At 46.9% G+C, this 16642-nt stretch overlaps 1 protein-coding gene and 1 long non-coding RNA gene across 2 annotated transcripts in view; one reads left to right on the top strand and one right to left on the bottom strand.

Moving 5' to 3' along the window:
* Galnt18 (polypeptide N-acetylgalactosaminyltransferase 18) overlaps positions 1-16642 on the bottom strand; it is a 292370-nt gene that overhangs the window by 129604 nt on the left and 146124 nt on the right. Inside the window, exon 3 of the mRNA XM_005075674.4 lies at positions 874-1040. Coding sequence (XP_005075731.1) covers positions 874-1040 — 167 coding nt within the window. The remainder of the gene's footprint in view (positions 1-873; positions 1041-16642) is intronic.
* LOC121143878 overlaps positions 1-16642 on the top strand; it is a 51485-nt gene that overhangs the window by 28632 nt on the left and 6211 nt on the right. Inside the window, exon 4 of the long non-coding RNA XR_005881166.1 lies at positions 1701-1805. This is a non-coding gene — a long non-coding RNA (uncharacterized LOC121143878). The remainder of the gene's footprint in view (positions 1-1700; positions 1806-16642) is intronic.

Here is a 16642-nt window from a genome sequence, read left to right as displayed (position 1 = left end):
GCTCTTGAATCTTCTCACAGTTCTGCTCCTGTGTTTCTTACCTCATGATGAAAAAATGAAAAGGAAATCCACTCATCAAGATGAAAGGCCATTTCAATTATCTGATATGTTTCAGCTTTAATTGATAATAAATCACAAATCACCCACCTCATTACAGCAACTGATTGACTGGGAAATTTACTACCTACATCTGAGAAGGCTTGAAAGACAATGCAAGTTCTGGGACTTGTGATCCAATCACACAATGGTTGATTGTTTTTTAAGTCATGCATTTTCATAAGCACATCCATAGATGTGGTCCTGGGAACATATGAGAGTGGGAATAAAGGGATGTGGAATATGCACCAAGAGACACTGAACAGTTCAATAGAGCACTTTCAGGCATGCTAAAGCCTTTCTGGAGACAGAGCATGGACATCAGAGGGCAACCAGTGATTCACAGAGACATCCAATAGCTCAGCTGCTTTCATTTGGTTCATGTCTATCAATATCCCTATCATTAGCACCACCCACACTCCTGTGGAAAAACAATAACTACAAACAATCATCCAAGTGGAAGTGAGCATCACCACCAATGCAAAGATGCTTCATAGGAAACAGTCACTCTGTGAGAGGTGGGGCAAATGCAAGCCCTTTTATCTCCTCATATTGCAATGGAATGCTAGGAAAGACAGTGGTCATCCGCTGAAGACCTGGCCTCTCTGGGATGCACATGGACTTTCCAAGCAGTGACCATCATGAAATCTATCTCAAAGGTGACACACCTTAGTTGGAACTGCCATTGGAAACATTGAGAAATGAAAACATAAAGTTGAAGACTCTCATCAGCCTCCACAGGGTCAGGTGCTGGGCTCCAGGCAGAGGGACACTCACCATTGCTGCTGTTGTCATCCACCAGGATGATCTCCTTGAGCAGGTGTGGTGGTGTGCGCTCCATGGCCGAGTGAATGGACCGCAGCAGCACCGAGAGCGCCTCATTGACGAAAATGAACACGATGCTCACCTCTGGCAGGCTGTCAGGAAATGAGAGGTTTCGGCACCTGGAAAGAAGAATGATGGAGCTCTTGGACCTGCTGGTGGTGATACCACTGTAGTCACACCGGGTGTGGGCCTACTCCCAAGTTCCTTCAGCTTTTCTGATGGGCACAGAAGTCTAAGTTCTCCCCAAGGCTTCATCTCTGATATGCTGAAGATGGGCCTTACTTGAGCAGCAGAAGTCTACAGCTACTGGTCCACAAGTGCATAGAAATGGGTTGGTGGCCATGCCAGCTGCACAGCAGGACCTATGTACCTAGTGCAGGCCTTCTTAAGACTTCTTATAACCATATCCCCTTCTTACTCAGGAAATTCTTAAGTGGCACTGAGTATATAGGTACCTAAAATAGGTATTTAAAACAAAGTTTTAATGGTAAATCATAAATAAATATTTTAAAACAAATTCCTTGGTGTACATGTAAACTTACCATATATTAAAGATAAAAGAAAGTTGATATATGAGGGATCTCCATATGATTGTCTTTTCAGCACAGCATAGTCCAAAGGCACACAAACTTACATGTGAATGGTGGTGCATGGGATGTATGAGCATCTGCTCCTAATTTAACTATTGTGTTTCTATGGGAGCTGAAAACTTTGCTTGGATAGTAAAAATACCGCAGCTTAGATCTTACAGCGATCTTGAACCTGATCCTCTGTTTCAGGGAGCACCCATCAGTGTCTTGTGGCGGAGGGGTATACACAGTGCAAAGTGCATGTGTTGAATGTTCAGAACCAAGGCTGCAGTGAAGATGTGAGACACAACACAGGTGAGTGTTGCCAGAAGCTTTTTGGATTCATCCGGAGTTTGACTTTTGAACTAAGCTTTGCTCTCTGTGCATTCAGAGCTCTTTCACTCTTTTTAGACCTTTTACAACCCCCACATTAAATTAAGTGACCCCATACGGACTCACGAGCTGTAGGGTAGGAAGTGGTTAGTGTCGCACATGGCCGCTGGCCGGTTCTCTCAGAACATTTGCTGGAAGGATGGCTCAGCATTTCTAAACCAACAGGATGGAGAATTCAGCCAAAGTGGAGTCTTAGTGTTTCCAAAGGCAGGGAGGTCAGACCTTAGGTGACCAGCTTTAGGGGAGCTGAGACTCCACCCACAGACACATTTCTGTTAAGCCCACCCTTCCTTACTCCAGAGAGTCGTCTCCACATCCTGTTCATCAGGACCCAAAGGGAAATTGTAGTCAGAGTCCCAACACTGGGAGACAGAAGGACCAAGCCTATTGTCACTCATAGTTGAGAGGTCCCTACTAATGGGTGCAGTGGAAGCTTGCTGCCATTCCAACTCTGGTCTTCTAACATCTGCACCAAACCCCTCCCTGAGGGAGAGCGGACACAAAAGGAGCTGTCCCAGCTGTCCACTTCCCAGCTTCCTGAAGTCATTGGGGGGGAAACTCTTACTTGACCAGAGGCACACTCACAGAGGTGGTACATCTTTCTGCATGGGAAGAACAGCAAGGCACCATGCAATCAGAACCCACAAGAGGCCAGACAACAAGAAGAGCACACTTCCCAGGGTAGTTCTTCCCACAAAAGCTTAGCCTTCATGGGCAGGAACCCCTGCTGGTGGTCTGCCCTCACTTAAATGAAAAGCTCTCCCAGAAGGTCCTGAGCCTCATCTTCAAGACTGCTGAATGAAAGAAAGAGCCCCAGGCTTGAGGAGGAAGCCACCCACACCCACCACCTGGCACCAAAGGCTCCAGGAGTTTAGGGCTAGTGGCTGTGTTGCATTGTTCTAAAGTGGGGGTGCAGTCAAGTTAGAACACAGGGTAATAAGTGTAAGAGCACAGTGCTCTTGCTTGCAGTAATTAAAGTGCTGCAGGATAGGAATGGGCCTGCTCTTCTTAATGAGGAAGGCTGCAGGATAACCAGACTGAGCAATTTGGAGAAATCACCATGGGGCCCTAGCCTGCTTAAGAGAAGGAGATTAATAAACGAAAATCACTGTCTCTATGGTTACCAGAAATTTACAGAAACTTCTCCCATTCTATTTCTAGCTCTCCTTCTCTCTCACCAAAGGGAGGTGGGGGGAGGGAAAGGAGTTGAGCCTTTTCCCAAATTTACTTCACACTTGCAATTTTAATGCAACCATCAAGCTAACAGACTGGCATAGCACACTTTCATTCTTGTACTTAATGGAATAACTATGTATTGAGCTTCGTATACCTGGTGGGGCACAACAGGACACAGACAAAATCTTTGTCCTCATGGAGCTTATGGTTTGACAGGAGAAATGGGTGAACATGGAAGCAAGTTGATGCAAGTATTCAGATGAAAAGTAGCACAGGGCACATGCACAGCATGATGTCTGGACAGCTGTTCCAGGGAATGGTCAAGGAGTCCTCTATAAAGAGGAGAGATTTGACCAGACTCTTAAATAGTATATAAGAATGGGTCAGGGCAAGATCTAACAGGACCACAGGGACAATGCTGTGGCTGGAGAAGAGACAAGCAGCCTGCCTAACCGCAGTGAAGGGAGGAACTTCTTCAGTTCATCAGACCCTTCCCAAAGATACTTTTTTCTTTTGTTATTGTGAATGCAATTTTAATAAAAACAATGAGAATGTGTGTGGAAGACAGTCAAGTAGTTTTGTTGGCTAGAACTTATTTATGATAGGCAGCCAAGACCAGACAGCTGGGCCTTCCCTGAGCATGCAAACAGGAGAATACTGACATATGCATTACTTGCTAAGTTCATGTTAAAAGTAGTGCCACATGGACCTGGAAAGATGGCCCAGTGGTTAAGAGCACTTGCTACTCTTCCAAAGAACCTGTGTTTATATAAAGTAGAATCCACACCTTCTGACTTCTTCAGGCATTTGAACATATGTGTCACATGTACATGTGCGTGCGCACACACACACACACACACACGTGAGAGAGAGAAAGAGAGAGAGAGCTAAAAACAAAGCTTAAACAGAAGTGTCATCACGCACCATCAAACAACACATTGGTTTTTAAACTTTCCAAGTACAGTGGACAGTTCCTAATGAGGTCACTGCATGGTCCAAGCTCATTGTCTTCACTGGTAAACCTCAACAGCAATAAGGCTGTGGCCCTAGACCCTGTGCCTGCCCAGGGTTTCCTGCAAGTTCAGTTCTCATACCCTCACTTCTGCCTTTTCAGGTCGTTTTCCAGAGACAGAGTTAACCGCCCGGTCTCTCCCCTTATTTCTGAACATGGCTACCTAGACTTCCCCTTCCAAGGAGGCTCATTTAAATTTCCCCAGTGACAGTCATGATGGCCCCTGTAAGTCAGTCTCCTGGTGGTCATTCTCCAAGCATAATCAAAATGTTACAGTTGTTTTACAACTAAAGCTCCAAATGATCACCATTTTCATAAGACTTTCAAACCCTTAAAAAAACCCTAATGTATCATCATGTCATAGTCACACACTCATTTATAATCTCTCCCTGGGCTCCAATGAATATAGCTCCATGAGAGCAAGGATTGTTTTTTGACTTTGCCACCCTGCCATCTTCAACAAGGACTCAGACATAGTAGGTGGTCAGTTAGAGTTTGGGCATCAAATAGAGCACAAATAGGCACATTTATTTTCTGTGTAGCCTGTACCTTATCTGCACACTACAGATGTTTTAGATGCCAGGCCCTCCCTCCTCCAGCAGGCTCTTGTTCCCCAATTCCTTGGTCTTCATTAAGCAGTCCGGTCCCTGGAGATCAAGTGTCCTAATCTCTTTGAAACCTTCTTTTCCTTTTTTACTGGGAACCTGATCATGGCAGGTGGCTCATAATGCAAGGCACCTTCCTCCTCCCCTCTTCAACCTTTCCACACCTACCTGAAAAAGGGTCTGGGTGAGCAAGGGGTGGGAAGTGCCACCTGTCAAGGAGGTCATTTTTAGTGCAGCACACCTGGGCACCCCGCTCATCTCTGCCTGCCATGTTGCATGATTGTGGACAAGCCTCTTATCTCTCTCTCATGTTTTCACCATAGGAAGACAAGATCACCCAAAGTCTTTTGCTGAGCAAACTTGAGGCTCTTTTATCATACATACAGTGAGCAGGACACACTTGGCTGAAGAAATGACTTGTATGCTCTGTCTTCCTCACAAGCAGTACCTTGTCACCACCAACCATTGCAAGGGACATCCCTTGCCCCACAGAACTAGGCCAGGTGGTTTGTCTGAAATTTTCTCAGTTTCAGAACAAATGACTTCTGCACACAAGTTAGAATGACTGACCACCCTGTCCCTGGACCATGAGTTTCTTGAGGCCCAAGAATGGTTTTGCTCACAGCCTCCTACCACTGCCCAGCATGGGGCCTGGAAAAGAGTTGACATTCTGCTGATTGGTTGAATAAGTTTCCTTCCAAATCCTCTCCAACCCCACCCACTGCATACACACAGCCATGGTTCCAATCTTTCTATTCAACATTAAAGCAGAGCTTTCATTGCTGAGGGAAGGAAACAAAAAGAGAAAAGAAAGACCACATCAGTCAAGATGTACATCTATTTGCTTGTGACAGCCCTCACTGCCACTTCAGGATGCTGGACATGGGACAGATGGCTGCTTCTGGGGTTCTGCATCAGAAACACACTTCTGGAAATGCCACAAAGGAAAACTAGGCTGGATTCAAGTTCTGTGAGCCTCCGCTAGACTCAGCTGGCTTCTCCTGTCTGTCCAGCAGTCACACTGCTGAGAGGATCTGGTCTTATGGTTTGAGTGTGAAATGTTCCCCACACGTGCTTTGAATGCTTGGCTCTGGTTGGCAGAGCATTGGGGGGAGGGTATGGCTTTCAGGGTTCTACTTGGTCACCAGTGTTTGCCTCGTGCTCTTCTTCCTGTCCATCGTGAGATGAATGCTGCTTCCTCCCCATGCTCCAGTTGCTCCAGCCATGTGCTGAAGCCTCTGAAAAATGAGCCGAAACAAGTGCATCTTTTTTTTAAAGATTTATTTATTACACATACAGTGTTCTGCCAGGAGAGGGAACCAGATTGAATTGTAGATGGTTGTGACCCACCACAAGTGCATCTTCTTTTGGGTCATTCTTGTTAGGTAGTTTGGTCATGTGTAAAAGTAATGAGCATATCTAGTACCTGCTTCCTCTAGGATGCAGTCACCATACCTTCTGGTCCACATCTTCCCAGTTAGGACGCTTTCCCAGAGTGTTAGTCAGCTTGCCACTGCTGTCCCAGACACTCGAGAGAGGTGAAGGTGAAGGTGAAGGGAGGAAAGGTACATTTTGCTTCATGGTTCCTGAGAGTTCAGTCTATGATCATTTGTCCCTGTTGCTGTCACAGCAGTGTTCTGTGGGTTGAGGAAATCTGTTCACCTCATGGTGGACAGGAAGTGAAGATTAACAAGGTTCTGTCCCAATATCTCCTTCAAAGATGCACTGCCAATAGCTTCCTTCTTCTAGGTCCTACCTCCTGCAGGTTTTACTACCTCCCAATAGCATCATGCATTGGCTAGTCCTGAAAGCTTCAACACATGTGTCTCTGAGGACATGCTACACACAAATTATAGCTGAAAGCCACCCTCATACCCACCTGATAGCTGTCTCTGCTCCCTCCACTCTGTGTTCACTTCTTTTGTGAAGGACATGAGGGTTGCAATGCAAAGACACGACATGGATGTCACCAACCCGTCCTTATTTACGTACACTTAACTGTGAAACATCAGCCCTGACTCATTTTGAGTAGAGGCACTTTCCCCTATAAAATTAAGCTATAAAAGTTACCGTTTTATTTTCACTCTTGCTCAAAGTCAAACTGTTCTCCGTTAGAGATTAAAAAAAAAGCAAGGTGTAGCTGAGTGGGGGTATCAGGACTGTCTAATAAACTCCACTCCATTGATCCCCACAAACAAAAAGAGATGCAGGGACAAGAAACATGATGACTTATGGAGCCTCTATGATGATTTACCCCCAGATTGTTTCGAGTCACCCTCAAGACTAATTGCAATCAAGAATTTGGGTGTCATTACCTCTGAGAGGAATGGAAGCAGTAGGCCCCTGTATGAGACCATGCCCAGTTCTTGGTCATCAAATGAGGAAATAAGTCCCCATGCCCTGAGCTGGGCAGTCCCATGTTTGATTGGCAGTCTCTGCCATTTCATTGACTTCAAAATGGACAAGATTGGTGTCCATAAGAGATTCATGCCAGGTGGGAGGATGAAGCACACCATCTCCAGAATGAAGTCAAAGGAGACGCCAGCGCACTTTGGGGTCAGAGCTTTTCTGTGCCAGAGTTCTGAGAATGTAGCAAAGAGTCCTGCCTCAGCGAAGAAAGGGAAAAGATGATATTCAGGGATAACCACTCCCTGAGAGAGGTTGTCCTGGCCATTCTTTCCAAACTTCTCCCAGGGACATCCTCCCCTCTCAGTTATAGTCAGAATATGGTGTGGGATTGAGGTGGATTTTTAGCCATCTAGAGCATAAACCCAGGGAGACCTGTAGCCCTCAAAACCAGCAACACAAGTTGTCCCCCCAGGTCTCCTGCTGTCCCTCCAGGGCAGTCTTGTCCCTCCAGGTCTCTTGCTGTCCCCCCAGGTCTCCTGCTGTCCCCCCAGGTCTCCTGCTGTCCTCCCAGGTCTCCTGCTGTCCCCCCAGGTCTCCTGTTGTCCCTCCAGGTCTCTTGCTGTCCCCCCAGGTCTCCTGTTGTCCCTCCAGGTCTCCTGCTGTCCCCCAGATCTCCTGTTGTCCCCCAGGTCTCCTGCTGTCCCTTGGGTCTCCTGCTGTCCCCCCAGGTCTCCTGTTGTCCCCCCAGGTCTCCTGTTGTCCCCCCAGGTCTCCTGTTGTTCCTCCAGGTTTCATGTTGTCCACCAAGGCTCCTGTTGTTCCTCCAGGTCTCCTGTTGTCCCTCCAGGTTTCCTGTTGTCCACCAAGGCTCCTGTTGTTCCTCCAGGTCTCCTGTTGATCCTGGATACCAGTGTCCCTACACAATACACTACTCTCCATGTAACCACATAACATGCACAGTATACCTGTGACCTCACTTTGGCATCCTTCTAGCTTATGACATTCCCAGATTATAATGACACTCACACCTGTTAGCTTCCAGGATACTGGACTCAAGGAGACCCAAGGATGAGGGGTAAGAAAAGTCAAGACTGTCCCTCCCTCTGGCCAGCATATCCACCTTCATAACCTTCAGAGCTCAGGGACTCCTGCACCTCTTCCACTTCTCCCCAGACGCCACACAGAATCCCTGGGAGTAAGAGAAGTAGCAAGCATTTCCTTTATGCCATATGGCATGCTTTATTCTTTTCTATTGTTTTCTTGCTCTCAACAACTACCATAACCTTCAGTGTCTTCATCCCCGCTACACAGATGACAGAAGCACAGTTGAGGTGGCAATTGTTCTCTGGGGCTTAATTAAGCCTGGGCTCATCTGACTGCTAAGCCCTACCGCATGATTATGCCCACCTTAGTTTCTATGCCACTAGAGGTGTGTCCAGGGAGACAGGTGTTGTGTTAGTGACAACAAGGAAGCCTACTGGGAGGTCTTGCTCCTAGGCTGCCAATTCTGCATGAGAACTAGAAAGGGGATTTTTTGGGGGGTCTGGCTGGAAGGTTCAGGCCAATGTGTTAAAGACTACTGCGCATGGAAGTTTAAGATTTTTCTCCCAGTTACATTACTTCTTTTGAGAGAAGAGGCCCTAAGAACACCTGTGTAAAGGTTCAGTGTCATCTGCCCTGCATGTGGCCTTGCCATTTGGCCTATAACTGAGGGGGCCAGTGATTGATTCCTTAGCCTCATTTTGATTTATAAGGTAGCCTTATTCAGGGCCTATTGTATGACTTTTCTCAGGAGAATATGAATAGATGTCTAAACAATTCTGCTCCAGTCTTAGAGTTTATTGAGACTTTGGTGTGGGTACCTTGAATTTGAGATACTCTAAGGGCAGAAACACAAGTCCAGGGCAGGAAGCAGAACACTGACAATGAGCAGCTGTTGACATGAACATGACTCACTCGGAAAGATGTAGCAGAAATGGAATAAAGAGGTAACCTCAAGCCACATTTCTCACCTCCACAGCCTGTTGTTGGCTTCTGAACATGAAGGCATGGGTTGGCACCATCTGTGAAGAACCCCAGTTTGCACACACGTACACAGAAAGGCTCACTCCATTTCTAGCTGAAATCATTTGAGTCCCATGATGCCCTGGTTTTTGTTTTCATTTTGTTATTGTTGCTTGCCTTCATGCCATTGTATACTACTACTGCAAGCATATCTATATGTGATTATGATAGATTGCCCGATGTTAGCTACATGAAATTCAGATTTGTATGCACCCAGGAATTCATAGCACCTGGCTCAATGTTCAGCAGGATGATCCTAAAGAAAGTACAGTGTGCCTGGTGCCTGACTCCTGAAGAAAAACTCAAACACATGAGCAGGAGAACATATCTGGCCATGAGCACTGTACTGGTGGGAACTCCCCCAAGACAGGACAAGAATGGAGTCAGCTTACATAATCTTCCCTGCTTGACAGAAACAAAATTCCATATCTAACAAGAAGACAATGGAGCCAGGATGGGGCATTTAACATACACAGGGTTTCAGAGACAGGTCCAAATGTTGGCACCTGAGATCTTAAGGGTTCCAGCCATCTGCACATGTGAGGAGTGGTGCAGGCCTGGTCTAGAAACAGAATGTAGCTTGGGAAATGCTAAAGAGTGAGCTGCTGAGCACACGTGATCACTGATACTCAGCTTCTCCCAGAGGCAGAAGTTTAATGAAAATCCTTTCCGGTGATTTTTATCAATGTGGAGAAAGGATCTGCCATGCAGATAAGAGGAGATAAACAGGAGTGTCATGAGTTACAGTGTAAACAATACCCGGAAGCAGGGAGCTCATTTGTTCCCCAAACATCAGAGCCATTTGGAGAATGCGGATGTTAAATGAGCAGTTGCTCAGACAGCAAAAGTCGGCAGGCTCTGGTGGAAAAGTTGCATTAGGTGGCTCTGAGTGGTAGGTCTGTGGGTGAGCAGGCCAGATTTGTAGCAACTAGGGCCAAGGAATATGAGGCAGAGCAGACAGGCTGGGGCAGGGGAAAGTGGAAACCCTAGATCTGTTGGAATAGGAAATGCAGGTCTCCTAGACCTACCTGAGCAAGGCAAAGTGGGCCTCCTAGATCTTTTAGGGTAGGAGAATGAATGTCTTCTAGAACTACAGGTTCAGGAAAAGGTGAGTCCCCTAGATCTGCAGGGGCAGGGGAAGGTGGTTCCTCTAAATCTTTTGTAGTAGAAGGTTGTCACCTAGATTTTCTGGAGCAGAAGGGGGGTATACCTAGATCTGTAGGGAAAGGAAGATCCCTGGATCTATATGGGGAGAAGAAGGCAGGTCCCCTAAATCTACCAGGACAAAGAAAGCCTGGGTCCCTAGATCTGTCATGGGAGGCCAGTTGTCAGGGAGGACAAGGTCTCTGCTGTTCATCCAAGTCCAGCTTGGGCTCAATCTTTGGTCTATAGGCCTCTGGGGAATGGGAGGAAGCTTTCCCTGGGGAATACAGTGTGTTGTTTCCCAGAGTGCTTATCTGCTCTCATCTGCTGCCAGAGTACTTCTCTGCCCCATGTCCCTTGTCCACATCATGGTCCTCCAGGTGGTCAAGTCAATACCATATAACTTCTCTGCTTTTGGCCTATAAATCAACTCTTAAACCACAGACCCAGATAATAAGAGCAACTGCATGCAGAGAAGTATGCCCCAGACCCCAAATATATTACAGTCTTTGTCTAGCTCTCTCTAAAGAGCAGATTCCTATCTGTACACAAAAATAAAGAGACTATGTAACTTACTAGAGATCACCCAATTTCCAACAAAGAGACCTGGCTTTGGAGTCCAAAGAAGCAAATGTAATTACTAATCTATAACCTACACAGAAATATTACCTGTCATGTAACCCAGTATCTCTCCCAGGATGGCGCCTAAATGGCCCACTTCCTCTATGTCCCTTACAATCCATTTCTGAAGATATTTCTCCAGCAGTAAAGGAGAACAACACTGTTGCTTCCATCTTGTAAGATATTACATAAAAGTTCAAGATTACTGTGTCTTCAAGAACAACTAATCATATTCTTGGTTCACAATGAGCTTAACATTAGGGAGAGATAGAAGTGCTTTGATTAAAGAATGATCTCCCAGTCATGTTTGCACTGTGAGCAATTCCAATGTGGGCAGCACAGTCTTTACAAGGAGTGTTTATTTTACCTCTTGTCCTGTGTCTGTCTTTCACAGACCTCTGCTTTTCCAGAGCTAAGATCCAAATCAAAGTCGATTCCCTGGGCAGGGTCAGGGAAGAGAAAAGGTGGTATCCTGGAGTCCTGAGAACCCATAAAGACACTACCTCTGCTAGAGTACCTGTGAGAATCTGAGCAGGGTGTGTATGCATGTGCGTGCATGCGAGTGTGTGTGTGTGTGTGTGTGTGTGTGTGTGTGTGTGTGTGTGTGCAAAGACCAGAGGTCATTGGGGTAGGGGGAATCTCAGTTTCTATCAACGTTGTTTGTGTGAGACAGGCTATCCTAGTTCCACTTCTGTTGCTGTAACAAAGTACCCTGGTGATAAGCAACAAAGGGAAGAAAGGGTTTACTTGGGTTATGATTCCAAATTACAGTCCATCATTTCAAGGAAGTTAAGGCGGGAACTCAAGCAGTTAGTCACATCACACCACTAGCCAAGAGTGAAGAGAGGATAAAGCATGCTTGCTTGCTTTCATCTGTCTCATACAGTTTAGGACCCTGTGCTTAAGGAGCTGGCCGCAATAGGCTGGGTCTTCCTTCATTAACTAACAATCAAGACAATTCCCCACAGACCAGCCTGACCTGCATAACTCCTCAACTGAAACTCTATTCCCAGGTAATTCTAGCTTGTGCCAAGTTGACTGTTAAAAACAACACAGGGTCTCTCACTTCTTCTACATGCAATTCAAAGAACCCACCTGTCTCCACCTCCCCAGTGCTAGGATTGCAAGCACACACCATCAAGGCAGGCTTTCTGGTGTGGGCTCTGGGGATAGGACTCAGGTCCTCATGCACTTTACTGACTGAGTCTCTCCCTAGCCCAAAGGTTTTTGAGCCTGGCAAGGGTTCAGCATTCCCCTGTCTAACAGAATTGTAACAACTGCTTGAATGAGGCACGAGGATCAAGTTCAACATCAAGCTGCAGGGAGAGCATATGCACAACCCTGGCACACAGAACAGGTGCTGTCTGCCATTTGTCAGCCTAAGGGCAGCAACACCAGCAATGCCATCCAGCTGTCCAGCCCCCCACTCCAGTTCCCATTATAGTGCCCTCCTCGCCTAGGACCATTACATGCTTCCCAGGGTCCTAGCGCCTGACTCCTTCTCTGCTACCATCTTGTCCCACTGCTCCCCTGATATTGGCACAGACTCTCTCTGGCTCTGGATTTGGACACGAATGTGGGTCTGTCCCAGTTGTTTTCATTTAGGGTTGTAGAAAACAGATTTACTCTGTAAAGACCAGCTCCTGATGCCCCAGTCCCACCCCCAGTGCCTAACGCACCTGCCAACCCAAGAATCAGGGTACCTTCATCCCTGAGTGGGAGGGACATGGACCTCAGGGGGCACTGGAGAGGAAGGACTCAGGAATGTCTGAAGATTTACCAGCAAGAGGCAGGAAGTAGCCACTGCCCTGGGTTCTTCCCTGAACTACCTTGGAGGCAGGCCATAGCATTGGTTGCCATGACAACTGACAGGCTTGGTTCTGTTTTACTCACACCCTTTCGGACAGGCACTTGCCCTTATACTCCTCTCTGGCTACGTTTGGAAATAATAACTATGGTGTGAGGAATGAACACAGGGAGCCTGTTGCAGCAACACCAGGGAACCAAGGGCAGGAATATGGCACCCCCTGGTCTGCTGTCACTGGGGTAGCAAGCGTACCTGCCCCGACTGTTTCCAAGTGACCACTGCCTCAACTCTGCATGGCCCTCCTTCCCAGCCACTCCCATACTCATTTCAGTGGCATCCTCAGCCTCACCTCCCTCCTTTCTCCCCCAGGGACAAAGGGTTCCCTGATGTCTTCTCAACTGCATTTTCTCAGGATGGTGATATTTGACTCACGTTCAGCCAAACACACAGGCATCCGATGTGCAGTCTGATGACTTCTGATATATGTGTATACCTCTGGCTTGCCTTTTACTGGTTTTGCCCTGGGTTATTTTGGGATTCAGTGGCAACAATCAAGAGTTTAGACATTAGAGACAGGATAGGGGCCATATTGAAAACTTCACATCTGACATCTATTTCAGTACTCATGGGGGACACAGTGACATTCAGCTAAGCAGGAATGAGGTGGTGCCTTCCCTTCAACCCTGAGGCACTATCTCTTTCCAACTCAGAAACAGAGCATACCACTGCCTATACCTCAAGCCTCACGTGGCGTATCCTTTGATAATATGCTGTCTTCTTTGGTGGCCCACTAGCCAGATACATTCCTCAAGAGTCTGATGTAGTTTACTTTCTCGAGAGGCCACTGCAGAGAAAGTCTCTCTTGAGAAATGATGTAGAAGAAGCCTCTGCCCCTTCTGTCTCTCTTTCCTTCCTTCCTGGAGACAACAGAGGTAGATGGGGAGGCTCCCTCTAGGTATCACCTTCCAGGCCACCTCCCCGCCACAGAGACCACTGAAGGCAAGGCATCCATGGGCTATACAAGCTAGGCCCCCATCTTACTGGAAGCCACCTGAACAGCTCTTATCCAAGGGAACCAGGTTCTTCAGAAATCTAGCTTGCCCTGCACTGGCTCCTGTCTGTTCTTCCCCTCAGTGTGCTCCAGGAGCTTGGCCTGTTTTGTGCTTTGCTGCTGTCTGGTAAACTCCACACTTAAGAAATGTTTACTGAATGAAAAAAATTCATGAAACCCAGGACCACTGAATGAACTTTTCATTTTGATTGCACTTTGTTCTGAACACAGGCATATAACAAAGGTTAGATTACATCTTTTAGCACCCAGAGACCAGCCAGAGGCTGTGCAAGGGAGAGACAGGACCAGGGACACATACCACATGGGAAGCCTCTCTGGAGGCAGGTGCGGTAGCTAATGCAACACTCCAAGCCTTGATAATGGGTTGCTGTTCACTGAAATAATTTTTCCAAAATAGAGATGCAGACCTTGTCCTCTCCGAATACTTAGTGCTGTGGAAAGCCAATGCTCAGTGCTGTGGAAAGCAGTGCCCCATGACAGATACAAATTGCCACCTTGTAGCAGCACAGCACAAAGGTTACCTGCCCAAATTCTATCTCTAGACTGCCCAACATGCCACCCCAGCTCTAAGGACACCAGGTAGCTCATGCAGTCTCTCTGTGCTTCAGTTCCCTCCTCTCTGCAATGGAGACTCAGTAATCAAGCTTACTACAGCAAGGAGCCATGGAAATCCACAGCTCATGCGAATAGTGCCAAGCATTTCCCTACAAATGGGTCAGTGCCGACTGAAAGAGAGAGGAACTACTAGCAGGATGCTTCTAGAACATGTTCACAGATGTACCAATCTGTGGCTGTCCTGTTCTCCCTCCTTAAGCCCTTACTTGTACTCAGTGATCCACCAACAGCCATCTGTCTTGTCACAGGTCTGGCATGAGTAGAACTGAGCTGGTCAGAGGTGGCCAAGTTCATGTGCAAAAAGAAGCCTCCCATTGCCAAATCCACCATAAAGAGCCCTCTCTGAGGAGGAGAGAAGCCCCAGTGTTCACTGCCTCTTTTGGTGACTTAGTTTCTCTGCCTGAGGAATAGGGCCAAGGGAAAAGAGCTCGCCCTCCGTGGAAGGCGCATGGGCCCCACAAACTGTACAGTGCAGTGGAGAGGGATGGGCCTTCTTTGCTGATGATGTCCTCAGAAACTGCAGGATGCTGTCCAACCAGGATCCCCTAGTGCCTCTCCTCAGGAAAATCCCTCCAGAAGGGACAGCAAGAGGAATGTTTCTCTCAGGGGAAAGGGCTCTGGATCTGTTCTGAGAAGCACTGTACAGAGTCAAACTAAACACAACTGGGAACCAAATCTAGGATGTAGCACCCAGACATGTGGGTCAAAGTTCAGTTGGGCTACTTATCCATCTCTGGGACTCAGGTTTCCTTCTTGTCCCTTGGTTTACTTGACTCAGAGTGGAGGTCCCTTCCCCCACCCATCTTCCTTCAGTTCTCCATGAGGCCTGTCACCATGGGACAGCTGTGGCTCTGCCTAGATTGCTATCTGGAATACAGGCTCCATGGAGGATGGCCTCCAAGTTCTTTTGCCCACCGCTGTCTCCCTCCACTGCTGCAGAGTACATGATAAGATCATGAGGGCAGAGGAGACAGTGCCGTCAGTAAGGTGCTGGCCATAAACATGATCATCTGAGTTTGATCTCCAGTTCCCAGACGTAGCAGTGCATACCTGTAACCTCAGCGTTAATGCCGCAGAGGCAAGAGGTATCCCTGGGGCTTGCTAGCTAGTCTTCCCAACCTACTAGCCAAGGCTGTGCTCCTGCCTCAAAACATAATGAGGAAAGAACCCAAGGAATGACACTAGAGTTGACCTCTGGCCTCCATATGGGCTCATATGCATGTTCCCTGTATGTGCATCTATACACATGTGCTTGTGCACACACAGATGTTGATACACACAAGACTTTGTAATCCATCTTTAAATGAACACACACACACACACACACACACTTCCCCCCTCCCTTTGTAGGTCCCCAATTCCTAAATGACTATAACTCAGCCACCTTCTCCCCAGACCTGGGACAGCCATACTTGATTATACAGTATTCAGTAAGTACTCAGTGAATGTTGGTGAAGCTGAGGTGACCTCCTCTCTCTAAGACAGTGGTTCTCAACCTTCCTAATGCTTCAGTCCTTTACTACAGTTCCTCATGCTGTGGTGACCCCAACCATAAATTTATACTTGTTGCTACTTGGTAATTTTGCTACTGCTTTGAATTGTAATGTAAATCTGTGTTTTCCAATGGTCTTAGGCAACCCCTGTGAAAAGGTCATTTGAGCCCAATGGGGTCGTGCCCCACAGGTTGAGAACCACTGCTCTCAGAAGCCATCCCTTCTAAATTCAGTTACAAGGTCTTTCCTGAAAACCCCAAAGAGAAACTCAGTATGGTTTGCAGCTTTAAGGAACGTTTTAAAATGAGGAGGAAAGGGGGAAACGAAGGTATGGGGGAGCTCACAAAAGTTAATGAGATTTTCTCACTATGGTACGTGCCCAAATTTTAATAATTATAAAAAATAAAGATTCTAGCTGAACCTTAAAGAAATATTCTTGTGGAACAAAAAGAAAAGTCAAGACAGACTTCTCTGTTAGGTATAATGACTTGTTCACCCTAGAAGACAGATACATTTTTTAAAAAACTAATTTAAGGGAAAAAAAAAGTTCCAGCTAATTGGTTTAAAATGACATATTAGTGGCGATGCTAGATAATTTATGTTGTTAATCCCCGAAATTTCTAATGCAAAGAAGCTGTCCTCCTACTCAACAAAGGGGAGACTGAGGCTGAGAGGGTAGGTCTTGGCTGAGATGGGAAAGAGACATAGAGTCTGACCCTCCCCCCCAGTCCTGGCCTTGTCCAAGCACTGTGAGGACCCATAGCCTCATGGTGAGGATAGCAAGAGCCTGACCACTGACTGC

The sequence above is a fragment of the Mesocricetus auratus genome, unplaced genomic scaffold (genome assembly GCF_017639785.1).
Source record: "Mesocricetus auratus isolate SY011 unplaced genomic scaffold, BCM_Maur_2.0 Super-Scaffold_4256, whole genome shotgun sequence".
Classification (NCBI taxonomy): Eukaryota; Metazoa; Chordata; class Mammalia; order Rodentia; family Cricetidae; genus Mesocricetus; species Mesocricetus auratus.
The sequence above is the reverse complement of the archived record's forward strand: the minus strand, read 5'-3'. Positions and strand labels throughout refer to the sequence as shown.